At 38.8% G+C, this 16,091-nt stretch overlaps 1 protein-coding gene across 9 annotated transcripts in view; it reads right to left on the bottom strand.

Annotated features, from left to right (window-relative positions):
• The window catches only part of znf618 (zinc finger protein 618), a 228,833-nt gene that overhangs the window by 172,657 nt on the left and 40,085 nt on the right, over positions 1-16,091 (bottom strand). For 7 of the 9 annotated variants that reach the window (XR_009442777.1, XR_009442776.1, XM_059638340.1 and 4 more), the window contains exon 2: positions 5,296-5,582. The exons of the other annotated variants lie outside the window; for them this stretch is intronic. Coding sequence is in view for 5 of the 7 variants with exons in the window: in XM_059638340.1 (XP_059494323.1) it covers positions 5,296-5,494 (199 nt within the window). In the remaining 2 variants the exon portion in view is untranslated. The remainder of the gene's footprint in view (positions 1-5,295; positions 5,583-16,091) is intronic. 9 annotated transcript variants of the gene reach the window in all.

Below are 16,091 nucleotides of genomic sequence, written 5' to 3'. Positions count from 1 at the left end.
CCTGGCTGTATACTGCTGTGCTGCCCTCACTGCTGGGTCTGTCCTGCCAGTGGGACAGGACATATCCAGGGATGGCAACAGTAGTGTCTGGGACATTTTTTGTAAGGTATGATTCTGTGAGTATGACTGTGTCAGGCTGTTGCTTGACTATTCTGCGAGACAGCTCTTCTCATTTTGACACGAACCCCCAGATGTTAGCGAGGAGGAGTTTGCACGGTCGACAGGGCTGTTTCTGCCATTGTCTCTTCCAGTGTCTAGGTTGATGCTGGGCGATCCATCCAGTTTCATTTCTTTGGTACAACTGAATGGCTTACTAGGGCCACAAGGATTGGTGCTGGGCCCACTCCTTTTCCTCATTTATATAAGAGAATTGGATGCGAACACAGGAGGTAAGGTTAGTAAGTTCGCAACAGACACCAAAATTGGTGGTGTAGTGGACAGCAAAGGTGGTTACCTGAGAGTACAATGGGATCTTGATCAGATGGGCCATTGGGCCGAAGAGAGGCAAATGGAGTTTAATTTAGATACATGTGAAGCACAGCATTTGGAAAGGCAAGGAAGGGATGAGAAATCAGGGAATATATACTAGAATTTTAAGTTTAAATGCTGATGTGCTCTTTTTGCACTTTCTCTGCAGCTGTATTCCTTTTATGACCTGACACACTTTATTTTATATGATTTGTTGCACTATACGCAAAACGAAAAATAAACTTGTCACTGTACCTGGTATATGTGACAACAATAAATCAAATTGAAACCAAAAAAAATTCCACTGTTAAGCAGCTGATGACAACAGTTGAAAAAGAAAAATTACAACTTTTTAGAATCATAGAATCCCCATAATGTGGAAGCAGGTTATTTGGCCCGTCGAGTCCTCTTGGAGAGGAGGGCATATACACTTAATGGTAAGGTCCTGGGGAGTGTTGCAGAAGAAAGGGACTCAGAGTGCAGGTTCACAGTTCCTTGAAAGTGAAATCACAGGTCGATAGGACAGCGAACAAGGCATTTGGTATGCTTGCCTTTATTGGTCAGTGTACTGAATATAGGAGTTGGGAGGCCATGCTGTAGCAGTACAGTACAATCGGTTATGCCACTACTGGAATACCGCATGCAGCTCAGGTCTTCCTGCAATAGGAAGGATGTTTTGAAACTTGAAAGGGTTCAGAAAAGATTTACAATGCTGCTGACAGGGTTGGAGGTTTGAGCAATAGGGAAAGGCTGAACAGGCTGGTGCATCAGAGGTTGAGGGGTGACCTTGTAGATGTTTCTAAAATCATAAGGAGCATGGATAGGGTAAACAGACAAGGCCTTTTCCCTGGGGTGGGGTATTCAAACTACAAGGCATAGGTTTAACATGAGAGGGGAAGATTTAAAAAGGATCCAAGAAACAACTTTTTCCCATGCAGAGCGTGGTGCATTTATAGAATTAGCTGCCAGAGAAAGTAGTGGAGGCAGGTACAATTACAACTTTTAGAGGGGTATGGGCCAAATGCGGACAAATGAGACTAGATTTATTCAGGATCTGGTTGATATGGACAAGTTGGACAAAGAGTCTGTTTCCATGCTGTATATCTCTATGACTCTGAGTTCTTTACTTACTGGTGGCAGTATTTTTTTTTCCTTGAAAAACTGAAATCTTCAACAATCCTAGATTTGTCTTTCAGTTAGGTCACATTACACTAGCATACTTTAAGATATGAATAGTGGAACAAGATTTTTCTTTTTAATATCTAGATTTGTTTTCTCCAGCAACTGCTAAGAATCTAGTTAACAAATGCTAAGAGCAAATAGTTGCATCATGGTACCAAAATATCACAAAAACCATTCACTTTCTTTGTAAAGCACATTGATCAACTGCAAAATACATGGTCCAAAATAGGCAGTAGTTCATGGTTAAGACTACATTCCTAAAGCTTGCATTTAAAAGCACCGAATTATTACAAATACTATTGAAAGGACATATAGTATTGAAAACAGTGGAAAATTGTTATGTTTAGGCTAAAGTTCCCATTCAAAATCTTCTGTGAACCAAGGATTGCACGTTTAAGCTAAAGAAACAAACAAGGTGAAATTAAAACCTCTTCCCCTTTTTAGCTTTTATCATTTTACTTGGAGTCACCATAACACTGGTTGGTCATCCTTTTCATCTTCTCCTATCAGTCACCCATCCATTTTCCAATCCCACTGCAAGTAAGTAACTCACCACGACATCTTTCCATTCTTCAGTCACCTCCTACTTCTTCCTGCAGTCTCATTCTACCAATCATCTCCACACATCTAGGGCATCAAGGGCTACGGGGAGAGTGCAGGGAAGTGGAGTTGAAATGCCCATCAGGCATGATTTAAACGGCGGAGTGGACTTGTTGGGCCGAATGGCCTTACTTCCTCTCCTAGGTCTTATGGTCTTGTATGTTCTCTCTCTCTCTGTCTCTCTTTGCAATTTATGTCTATAAAATTTCAATCGCTTGTCAGCTACTTTCTTTATTGCATTTACTATTTTCACCTGACTTACTGATTCCTGATCCAATCATAAAAACCGAAAGAACTGCAGATGCTGTAAATCAGGAACAAAAACAGAAGCTGCTGGAAATCCTCAGCAGGTCTGGCAGCACCTGAGAAGAGAAAATCAGAGTTAACATTTCGGGTCTGATGACCTTTCCTCAGAACACTTGTTTTTGTTCCAAATCTGGTCATTTATTGTCACTCCACACAACTATCTCAGCATCTGCATCGCCAGTATCCAGCTGTTACTCCTCTAGTTTTGATTTTTCTCCAATTTAAACACTAAATAAAATGGTTGGTTTCACAGCTATCTTGTAAATACATACTTCTACTACATTATACTCCATTGTATTTCTTCCAATTACTTTAACTGCAGTTCATCCATTGCATAATTTATATTCCTCCATCTTCTGCATCAATTTTCCCAGGTACTTTTACATTTTATCCAGGTCTTCACACATATTCTTTACATTTTCACCATGATCCTCTTCCTTATGTTCAAAACTGCAATCCATAAATTGGGTCTTTGGTCTAGTGATCTTTATAGCCTTATCTTCCAGTGTTCAATCTGCAGTTCTCCGGATACTCAGTCATGTTCTCATCACACTCACTATGTAGCTCAATGTCATCTGCAGTTACCATTGGTCACAGCACGTCCTGATTGCTGTAACTGAGCGAATCAGAGAGGAGATCAATGCTGATGCTTGGTCCTGTCCAACTTTAGTTCTTATTGGTATCATCCGTCCATTTAAGATATTTCAGGACAGACAATAAAATGCTGCAGTGCCCCAGAAGCTGGCATTATGCCTTGTACCAAACACCCATATTTCAAAGGTGCATGTGGGGCAGGCACTGTTATATGGTGACAAAAAGGCAAATTAACTTTTCTAAAAGCAACAACTCTTTTGTTATGCAGAGGGTGCAAGCCAGTCAGTTGACTTACTGTGCATAACAGAGGGAGGCCCTGGACCAAGCAAATGTAGAGATCAGAGACTGATGTGTACACAGGCTCTTCTTAGATCTCCACTTGGGAGCTAAATCTGAAATGACAAAGAGGTTAATCCGTTATGCCCTGCAGGCACTGGAGCAAATCCCATCCTTGTTGATAATTTAGGACTCTTGCTCAATGTTCATATCCCAACCTTTGGTCTAGAATTTTGAGGCTCAACGCATGCCTGCCATAACATATTTGAGCAGGCTGATTAAAAATAAATGAGAGTTACATTGCCTGGTGGAATATGCTTTGGATGAAGCAAAAGAAGAGGTAAAACTTCAATCTGACCTCAGCTAACACAATTTTTCAAATTCCCTGATCATGTCAGTCACTCTGCAAGCCAAACCACTGCATCACCTCTCTAAATAGAGGTTTTTGGAAAAAAAACTCCATCTTCTCTTCTTTGTTGTAGGAAGAGAAACAGTATAGTACAAATACTATAAAAAATGCACTTTTTAATGTATGAAAAATAACTGATGCTTTGATGTTTAACTGTTCTCATTATGTAAAAATTAAAAACACTTACAATGAGTTGATTAAAGTACCTTGAGAATGACATTGTTTGAAACAAAAATAATGGAAAGAATGTGTAGAACCTTTCTGTCCAACAGGCTTCCAAACAAACTAATAAATATATCCACCAACTGTGGTCAGTGATAGCCATACTGCGCATAATAAAACCTGTACTAACTAACTCTTCTATTTAATGCTGCGGATATTATTGTATTCTTTACGTCAGCTGGCAAAAATATCATACTCCAATACCGAGGTAACTTATACTGTAACATCAGGGTCACCAACATACATAATGTTCTTTAACTCCCATTTTCAAAGTTCAACTGATTTAATTGTTTTCAAAAAAAAGACTTCCTCACTGCCTCTCTATCTAATTCACTCCCTCTGTCACACAGCCATCTTTCATCCCTTAAAATTCAAATGAAAACCTGCTCCAGCTTATGGAGATATACCTGCTGAACTATGGGTCTTACTTTAAATTATGTTCAATAAGTATATAATGCAGAGAGTCATACAGCTCTTGAAATCTATATTCCAAAATTTCTTCCTCAGATTTGGCAAACAATTTAATAGACTTGTAAGAGGCTAAAAGAGATGCATTCCATTATACATATAATTCAACTTAGATGCTACTGATGCCCGAGAATTTTTCACAATACATTTGACCAGAGTTCGAGGGATTCTTCCAGTCACACAACCAGCTTGCTTGGGAGAGAAAAAAAACTTCAGACCATATCTATTTGGCAAGAAGCTGACAGCTCCAAATAAAACATTTAATTAAAGGTATTAAAAGGCAAAGAATAAATGGCGGTTTAATCACAGAATCAGCACAAAAGAAGGTCAATTGGCCAGATATGCCTGCACCAGTTATAGAACATAGAACAGTACAGCACAGAACAGGCCCATCAGCCCACGATGTTGTGCCGACCATTGATCCTCATGTATGCACCCTCATTTGCACCATCTCATACCTGTTTTCCCTACTCATGTACTAATGTCATTGTAAAATTTGAAATTAAGTGATTAGTTAAATTATTGATTGCAAAGTACTTATTTTGGATTTTCCTATTATCAACTATTTGCATTGAGTTTTTCATTGAAACTGCTGCAATGGGTCTTCAATTATAAGATTATAACAGGAAGTAGGTTTAGCATGGAATTTCGTAAAGCCTACTATATAAAAAGGCAATTTGATCCAATTAGTGTTTTGGAAGTGAATAAAATAAATATATTTTAGTTTAAAATAAGAAATATACAGGTAGACTTGAAATGTTAATATTTACCACTGGATTGATTAATGGGTTGATCCTGTTCAGAACACCGTTGAGCCCCATCCTCACCAATCACAACACAGATCTCCGCTACCTCACGGACGTTACTGTTGATCTTGTGATCTTTAGGTTCATCTTGCCACAACTCAGCATGCACTTCACTCTCATCATCTCTACTTTCAGTCTTTATTGCTGCATGAAGGGAACTCATTGTGTTGGCCTTTATCCAGTACTTCTTAAAATTTTGGGCAGAATCAGGCGGAGGAGTCACTGCAACAATCCTTTGCACTGTTCAATTTCTGTTAGGGGAAAAATATATATTAATGTCTACATTTACCTTTCTGACTAATTTTATGTTTTAGTGAGAAGAATAGGTAACTACAGTAATGCTTTTAAGAATTGTTCGAAGTGTTTGTTTTGGTCTGGTTGGAAAGCTATAACGCTTAGGTTGTTTTTCATCTTCATGTTGAGCGAAACAGTGCATTTCCTTTAGCAATATTATTGCCGGATATCTGGTATACAGATTGCAGTGATAGTTACTAGTTACCATTAATGTCTTTTCAAAATCATTTCGGTATACTTTCCATCATACCTGCCAAAATGCGATTAGAATTCTATCAAAGTACATAATATTCTACTTTAGGGGCTGCAGTACGAAATGCAGACAGAATTTTATTCTACTCCTGCCTTATGGGAGATACCTTCTAATGGTTAGGGCATTAATATAAAAGATCTCTACCCTTTTGGGTAGATGTACAGGATCCTAAGCATCATTTTTGAGAACAGCAGGGATGCTTATATTTACTCTTTGTCCGAATTATAGCTCAATCAATATTTTTAAAGCGAGTGACCTTGCAATTACTATTTGTGGCAGCTGTTTGGGTGCAAATTGATTGTTATAATAGAAGGAAGATAAGGATGACTACTGCTTAAAAAGGAACATTATTGTATAGAAAATGCTTTGAAACAGCTTGAAGTAACTAAAAAGGTCCCAAAAACAAAAGGCCTACATTTATTTTCAACATTTATTTGTACGTGCCACTCCTTCAAAAATCTGAAACAACTTTCCTGTTTGATTATATCTAGGTCTTCATAAAGACAGCATAGATAAGGAAAAGGAGTTTGTTTGTTTTTACAGATATTTTCTAATCAATCTGTTATGAGATGTTCATACGCTATTGTGGAGCTGGAAATGTCTTTTCTCAGGATATTTCAAGGCATCAGCAGTCATTGCTGCAGCTAATTTACACACTGCAATAGTCATTTGACAAAGGACCATATAATTAAATTCAAGGATAAACGTTAGCCAGGCCATCAGGAGAACTCTTCTGCTCAAGTGCCATGGAATGTTTCATATCATCTGAGAGACTAAATGGAGTGTCAAGTGGATATCTCAAAAGACACTACTTCTCACAGCACTCTCTCAGTATTTTACTGGAGTGTTAGGTGAGCAGTTTGACACCATGGTCTTCTAATATGGAGGTGCACGATGTACCTCTGATTTAAGACGCAAAGTACCCTAATTTTAATGTCCTGATTATCAGTCTCACCTTTATAAACAAATCTAAATGTTTTAAAGAAAGAACCTATTTGAATCCAAACAGACACAATGTTGTTTTCTCCAAGTCTTAATAGATCAGAGAAGAATAAAACTCAACTAGTGTGATTACAGGCAAATTTTCACAGGCTCTAAAGTGCAGCGAGTAACCCATTTCACATGCATTTTATTCAGTTAATGCACAAATGCAAACATGTTGAACTGCGTGAAGAAAAACTGCCTTACAGCAGAGGGCAGTTTAGAACAATAGAACACTCATCAGCGAGTTGCCTGCTCGAGGCAAGTTTTTCATGTGACTCACAAGTAACTATTCTAACATTTTCAAATCAAAAGTTCACATCTAATCACCGCAGACCCATGAAGGAAAAATGATAAAGCAATGTTGGGGGATACATTAACAAGTTTTACACTGAGTTTATTACGTACATTTGACAGGCCATTATTTTGACGACGTCAACATATTAAAAAGGACCAAGTTTCTCATCAGAAATAGTAAACGTCCACACCATCATATCCACGAACACTAGTTTCCTTCCTACAGTTATGAAACTAGTGATATAGGGACTAGAAACTAATGTTGGATTGTAAAGCTATTGATGTCTAATAGCAATGAAATTGTCTTGGTAGTAAATCTTTCATAACTATATCCTTAATATTAACATACAAGCATGTAAACTTTGGACAAACATTTGTGCATCTTGAAAGAGCAAAACATAGAAGCACACTATTAACAGTGCCTTCTAATTCAAATTTAATTTTGATTTTTCTTGTAAAATTAGTCAAAATCCAACTTTAAATGAATTGTGGAACAAAAGCACAAGTTGCTGGAAAAGCTCAGCAGATCTAGCAGCATCTGTGCACTAAAATCAGGAGTTAATATTTTGAGTTTGGTGACCCTTCCTCAGAATGGAACCAAAATGTTAACTCCTGATTTTTCTTCACAGGTGCTGCCAGATCTGCTGAGCCTTTCAGCAACTTCTGTTTTCGTTCCTCATTTACAAAATCTGCAGTTCTTTCAGTTTTTAATATAAATGAGTTGTATCTCTATTGGGCAATGCTCAACAAAAGCTGGTGAAAGCTCATGAAACTACTTCACTTCTCATACATCACTTATTGCTTAGGCCAGGAGCCTGGAAGTCTGGGTTTTGCCACCATCAATTTTCTAGGTTTACGAGTTTAAGAAAAACTTGGGTTAACAGACGGTTGATCCTTCACAGAGCACTACATAATTGTGGTAAATATCCACCTCCAAACAGTCACAAGGATCATTTATAGAATTGTGAAATCAACAAAGCTTTCTATGTCAATATGCACTGAACCTCCTGAATGACTGCAGAGAAACAACTTCCAAGAGGTTAGCTGAAAGCTAACAAAGCACTTGCACTGACTCAAGACTTCATTAAATATAGCCCAAGCACCTATCTGAAATTTCAAAACCCCCACAGACCACATCCATTATCTTTAATTAATGACAACTCCCAAATTCTTTTGCTGCACCTTCTGGTTGACTGCAAATACCAACTGCAACCTGGTAAATGACCAAAGAATGGAATCCCAGGCTTCAACTTTTCACACAAAATCTGGACAATATTCAATCAATTTAGAACAGATCAGAGATCATTCAACCTGTAGTCCACATCCAACACCTTACATATTCACTCCCTTCATCAACACGTCCGCAGCGTTTGTGTACCACGTTCAAGATGTTTGATGGCAACTCACCAAGGCTGCTTTGACAGCACCTCCCAAAGCTTGTGATTTCCAACACCTAGAAGAGCTAGGGCAATAGATTTAGATGGACACTATAACCTGCAAGTTTCCCTCCAAGGCACGCAACATTCTGACCTAGAACCATATCACTGTTTCTCCACTGTCACTGTTTCAAAATGCTGGGATTTCATAGAACATAATAGCACAGTACAGGCCCTTCGACCCTCGATGTTGCGCCGACCTGAAGCCCATCTAACCTACACTATTACATGCACGTCCATATGCTTGTCCAATCATGACTTAAATGTACCTAAAGTTGGCGAATCTACTACCGTTGCAGGCAAAGCATTCCATTCCCTTACTACTCTCTGAGTAAAGAAACTACCTCTGACATCTGTCCTATATCTTTCAGCCCTCAATTTAAAGCTATGCCCCCTCGTGCTCACCGTCACCATTCTAGGAAAAAGGCTCTCCCTAACCACCCTATCTAACCCTCTGATTATTTTATGTTTCAATTAGGTCACCTCTCAACATTCTTCTCTCTAATGAAAACAGCTTTTCCTTCTGATTACTACGAGCAGTTACGCCACTTCAATAGTTCATGAAAATGGATCACCACCACTTTTGAGGCCTAAGCAGCATACACATAATACACATATGTTTTAAATGAATAAAGAAAATGACACACCTTTGCCAAGAAATACATTCCTAGTGGCATCGCAACCATGTACATCAGCTAAAGCTACTGAACAGATTTTTAACCCCAATAATGAATGATAAACAAGATATATCATACCTGCTTCCAAGAGAGGGCTGTCTCATACAGATCTTCACAACATCCAACTAGTAATTTAAAGTCACAATTGCTGCTTATAGAATAATCTTATGCTAGGTAAACAATTCCGTTTTACTCTGGATGCTACTTAAAATAAACATCGACAATTATCTTCGACAAAGTGCTCTAAGACATTGTCCACAGGTAGTCTAAGGTCTATACCATGTAATACATTGCAGTCAATTTAAGATATTCCTTTTAAGAGTGCTGATCCAAAATTTATCAACTCTGGTTATTTTTGTGAGTACTGAAAACTACTTCAAAGTGTTATCCAGGTCATTGGAATATTTGAAATTGATTATCTTCTTGATCTCATGGAAACAGAATGCTTTCTGGTTAGCAACAGGACTGCCACACACTTCTGATCATTGACAATACAACCTAAGTACTTCAAATGAAGTACAGGTTGTACCCCTCTAATTTAGCAATTCTAATTCTGTGGATCGGTATATCCTCATGCCGCGAACCCTGGAGCACACCTGGTTTTCTAATGGATCCAAGGGCTTCCTATTTTCTGGAATTATGTTGAGAGGAAATCTTCAATATTCTCTTGAAAATAACTGCTTTCCATCTTATTTCTAAGTTGCAACCGTACTTTCTAAACAATTAAAAGCTCCCATGCTGACTCTGACGAGTGACATCCAACGTAGTGTGCACTGATCATGGAAGACCCGAAAGGACACTTTCGGATACTGTATGCTGTCTTCAAGGAAACTGGTCTTCCATGACCAGTGGGCATTACAGGGGATGAAATGCATCATCATCACCACCCAAAACAATGTCTTACAAGTACTAAGTTTCCTTTGAATGTTTCTTTTTTGTTGTAGGGCCCCTTAGGAGCAGTTTCCAACTTTTTTTAAAATAAGGAATGTTTTAAAACACCTCAGTACAAATGGAGGATCACATGGTGCAGCAGTAATGTGCCTATATCTGGCCCAGAAGAAATGGGCTCAAGTCCCATCTAAGTAAATAATGGCTGATGGAAGTGACTCATAACACAGCCAAACGGGCCAAAAAGAACTTATGAAATAATTAGGGACATCAGTAGTGAGACATAGGGTCTGTTTCCATGCTGTACGTCTCTTTGGTCTAACTCGTCCACGCCGCCCAGATATCAAAAATAAATCGATGCCCATTTGCCAGCATTTGGTCCATACCTCTCTAAAGCCTTTCCAAACATATACTCACCCCAATGCCTTTTAAATGTTCTACCAGCCTCCACTACTTCCTCTGGCAGCTCATTCCATAAACATACTAACCTCTGCATAAAAATATTGCCTCTCAAGTCTCTTTTAAATTGTTCCCCTCTCTCCTTAAAGCTATGCCCTCTTGTTTTGGACTCCCCCCACCCCAGGTAAAAGGCCTTGATTGTTTACACATCTGTGCCCCTTATGACTTTGCAAACGTCTGTAAGGTCACTCATCAAAGACATTTTTATTTTATCGTGTGCCAATTGTGGCAATTTTTCCACACAGCACCCACAGGCAAAAATTAAATAAATCATAAAGATTATCTGTATTTGTGGCATTGTTAAAGTGACAAATGTTAACCAGGCTGATAGGAAATCTCAGCGATAATGGGAACTGCAGATGCTGGAGAATCCAAGATAATAAAATGTGAGGCTGGATGAACACATCAGAGAGGGTCTAGGAAATCTCCCCTCCTCCTCAAAAATGTGTCCATGGAAAACTGAGCACCTGATTGAGAGGGCAGACTAGATATATAGCTGCATCTGAAAAATAGCGTTTTTGACCATGCAACATTCTACTCAAATGTCAGTCTATATTCTGTGCTTGTTTTTTTAAAATGCTCAAGGATCAGAATCATTGACAGTACAACCTCTACCTGAAGATGTGACAACAAATAAACTTAATGGTGGTGTTTCTGAGCTCAGAAACACCCCGATAACCAGCTATACATCCCAGGAGAGGCCGTGCAACCTTTTTCAGCAGCTAACCAGGGCTTGCTGTGTAGCAAACAGGAAATGCATAGTAAAGATAGTTACTTACTTTCAGTTTGGAAAGCTTCAACTGTCAGAATTCTTTAGGGATCAGTGTGAGGTCATGAACAGCTTACAAACTAGAATTCCAGTTTGGATCAAGGGCTGATAGGATTGGAGCTAGTACACCAGCATAGTCATCCAATAAGATGTCAAGTGGAGGCAGGGCATCTACAATGGGCTACAGACAGGGGACGATAATGAGCAAACTTTCGGCATTGCAAATAAAACAGTACAATGCGGGTTATGGAAAGTTTGTGTTTTGGGGAAAGGATAAAACAGCAGTAAATTATGTGACTGGAGAAGGAACACAGAGGTCAGTGCCAAAGAGAAATGTGTGTGTCCTGGTACATAAATCATATAACATTATTCTGAAGATGTCGCAAGTGTGTAAAGTTGAGTGCAGTAGATTCGTAATGTTTCACGTTGTGAATAAATCTGAAATGGAGTAATGATTGATTCTGGTCTCCTTTTTCCCCCACTAACTAGCAGTGAGAAGCTTAACATGCAATTACCAAACAGAAACTATGCACATCTAGCATATATTAAACAGTCTCTCAATCTTGCTCAGAGTTAAGAGAGAACTCCCTCAATTTGCATAAAAAGCAAAGAGAAACATTTGTTTCTGAAACAAATTCCTTTAAAAATAAAAGAAATCCTGCAAATGACAGGTGTTAGGGCATTATGGCCGGTTATAACTCTGCCAGAACATCCAGATGTTCTTTGAGACAGGGGAAGCCAGGTGCATGTGTGAGGGGATCAAAAACACAACAGATCCATGAAAACAGAGGCAATCGCCAAATACAACAGTTGGAGAAATGGGTGAAACACTATGGCAAGTTATCTATGAAGCTCTAAACACCATGACAAGCCTGTCTGTCACAGCAAATATGAACATTAATCTAGAGTAGAGGAATTTAAAACTACCCTGATTCCTTTGTCATAATGCTGAAGGAGTAATAAGGCTCCCAAAGCTTATGTTCTCAAATAAACCTGTTGGACTAATACCTGGTGTCACATGATTTCTTCCCTTGTCACATGTAAAGTTCCGGGTGCTGATGCTGCACGTGGCATGCCTACAGCGTCTGCATAAACTTTTCTGTTTCTGTTTGAGTGATTACGTAGTGTCTTGAAATGCATTTGATGCTAAGATCACGATCTTGGAAGGCTAACTGCAGTAATTACAACAACCTCCAAGGAAGCTTACTGCTCAGAATTGTGGGAAAAAAATGAGTCAGTGTTGTCCTGGTTCAATTCCAGATCTTGGCTGAACATATGCACCCCGAATCCCAGTCAGTTTAAAACTGGAAGCACTCGAATTAATATGATTCTGGCAGCTGCCAAGAGGAATGCCATGGACAATAAATACCATATATAGTAGTCTCCTTCAATTTCTCCAATGAGTTTGATCATGTGAGCAGAAGCAGTCAATTTAAGATACTGAAGAAAACTGTCTACCTGGTGCAAGTTCTCCAGTGTCATCTCCATTCTTTGGCAACATAATGACTACAAATTAACAATAATACGGAACATCAGGACCCTACAAGAAAATCACTGGGGTTAAATAGCATTGCATTGTGTCAATTAAATTCTATGGTACATTCTTCTCTTTGCTGCTGCCATATGATTTCAGGGTATCTACACATGGTGTCTACTTACATACCAAAACTGATGGATAGCTGTCAGCATTGCTCACACAAGACCCAAGGCAAATGAGTGTCAAATTCTCAGACTGTACTGTAACATGCTGCACTCTAATGGTCCACAATGAGAAAAAGCTGCAACTAGCTTTTCATACCTGTAATAGTTTGGTTTGACATCAGCATCAGGGAGACAAATGTCAGAGGCTGGAATGTTAGCATATCACCATCTATCAGCATTGACAACATAATACTGGTGATATCATAAAATTTCCAGGCCACATAATCACCAATATCACACACCCAGGTGGAGGGAGAAGAAACAAGAAAGAGAGCGTGTGCGAGGGAGAGGGAAGAGAGGGAAGAGAGAGAGAGAGAGAGAGAGAGAGAGAGAGAGAGAGAGAGAGAGAGAGAGAGAGAGAGAGAGAGAGAGAGAGAGAGAGAGAGAGAGAGAGGAGGCAGACAGAGACACACACACACACACGGAAGAATTACAGCAATAATTCAGTAGATCAAGCCTACAGCCTAATAACATCAGCTGGGGGAGTGCTGCTGGGGACCGAACAGTATTCGCCTTTTTTATAATAGGCACATCCATGCCATACATTAGCAGGACAAAGTCACTAATTCAACTAATTCCAGTGGCAGGTACTCATTGTTAAGCCACTAACATCTGCACTGGCTTGGTCACATTCATCAGATGAATGATGGGTATATATGCCTTCGTCTTTGGGTACAACTATATGAGCGAAGGTGGCATATGCCATTGGGTCACAGCTTCCTGAGCATCCATACTCCTGCTACAAGGACACCTGCGATATTTGAAGATGATAGACATTAGCAGTAAAAACTATGGAAATATCACTGATGACTGTGACCTCTGAAGGGTCACTGCTTGGAGCATATGAGTATGTAAATGTATATGAAAATGTTTAGTTGGTCAAGAAAAGATCCCAGAGAAAACAAAGGCTAACAGAATTATGTACCTTTGCAACTCACTGGCTTCTGCAACAAATGTTGCCGAGCCTGTAATGCCCAAACAGGGCTCCTGAACTACACCAGGTGAGGCTTACTGTTGCCCTTTTCAGAAAAAAAACTAATCTAAATGAGGTAGAATGATGCCACTAATTAAAAGTAGCATCAAGATCTAGGGGCTCAAGCTGCTCACCCAATGCAGTGATGGGCACAAAATCAAAAAAGTTTAAAATAACCTACAATAGTCTGAGAAAAATAAAATATAAAAAAAGTGTGGCTAGTGCTGATATTTTAGATACTGGTGGTAAAATAATGTTGAAATTACTTATCTGTCTTTATTTATCCAATTAGCACTCAATATTTTCTTAATATCAATCCGAAAACAAATTTCCAAACTACTGTGGATGCTTTGGAAAACAACTTTTCACATTATAAGCGATTAAAATGCAAGGTCTAACATATCACTCCGTACAAAGTTAAAAAATTCAAAGCATCAGCCTCAATAACAATTTTCAAAGACAACAATCAATCACCATTAGCTTTAGCTGCATATACTAAACACAACAGAAAACTGAGCAGCAGGTTCATTGAAACTGCCTCAATGCAAGTTCATGTTCCTTCACTGCACATCAGCTACAATGTGATAATCTGCCAGGATTCTGGATTACCCTTTCAATTTCATGAAATTTATCAAAATAGATTTTTTTTCATAATACAATTTAAAATTTAGGATCAGAGTTTTATAATTAAGGATCCATAAAAATCTGAGAACTCAAATTCATGTTTGACCACAGCTTGAGGTTTAAACATAGAAAATGCATAACCTACATAGAAATGATGACTGATAGTCTGTGCCAATTTTATTCGCGTAAACTTCCAGGGAGCTACACCAAAGCACCTTAACTGTTGGGTGATAGTATCACAGGAAAGGCAACCGCCCTGCTTAATGTCTAAAAGCATGCCTACAAATCAGGAACGGGTGATAAATTACACATAATGCAATCAACATCCTGGGTTGGAATAAAAGCAAAAATACTGCAGATGTTGGAAATCAGAAGTGAAAACTGGAAGTGCTGAAGAAACTCAACGGGTCTGGCAGCATTGATGGAGAGTGAAACAGAGTTAATATTTCAAATTTGTTACGACTCTTCATCAGAGCTCTATTTCAACTCTGAAGAGTTAGTCTCTCTCCACGAGCGGTGAGACACCAGAGTTCTCCACACTTTCTGCTTTAATCCAGGATCAAAAATCATTTCCTCTATACAAGCATCCAATGAGAAATTTAGAAAAGACTTTGAAAATATGAAGTTTACTTACATTGTTGAGTCACATATTTGACCTCAGTACTCAAATCTGAAAGTATTTTCATTCATGTTCATGCATTCTACATATTAAATTCTGAAGCATTTTTGGGCTTGAATGCACCAAAGGTATTTCCTGACATGACGTAACCGAAGTAATTATAAAATGATAATAAGTAGTGTTGTACAGCACAATAAACGTCCAACTCAATGTTCCAAATCACTAAACAAGGTAGATTATGACAGGTGCACAGAATCATGCGTTTAACCTTCAGATCAAAAAACAGCGGTCCTTAGTCAATTTCACATCCAGCACCTAGTTTTATAGATTTTTCTGGTGCAATTGACAATATAGGTATCAGTCATCCTGACAAGTAAAATGTAAAATAGGTAAAAATCATATAAATTAATTACTGCTCTACAAAATTATGGCAGTTTTACCAGACTTCACTGAAATACCCAATTTCACCATGCAACAAGAACAGATCTTGTAACAGATTCAATTTAGAGATAGCAGGAACTGCAGATGCTGGAGAATCTGAGATAACAAGAAGTAGAGCTGGATGAACACTGTGAAGAAGGGTCTAGGCCCGAAACGTCAGTGTTCCTACTCCTCTGATGCTGCTTGGCCTGCTGTGTTCATCCAGTTCTATACGTTGTTAACATGGAATCAATTTATTTCTGTTAGGTACACAAAGATGCAGAAGGATCAGAGGGGGAGTTCAGAAGCCAGATTACAGAACCCATCTACATTTTAGCTCCAGGCAAGTTAACAATTTCTTAAGTATTG

This window comes from Stegostoma tigrinum, chromosome 29, assembly GCF_030684315.1.
Source record: "Stegostoma tigrinum isolate sSteTig4 chromosome 29, sSteTig4.hap1, whole genome shotgun sequence".
Lineage (NCBI taxonomy): Eukaryota > Metazoa > Chordata > Chondrichthyes > Orectolobiformes > Stegostomatidae > Stegostoma > Stegostoma tigrinum.
Note: the sequence above shows the minus strand (reverse complement) of the source record. Positions and strands in the feature narration are given on the sequence as shown.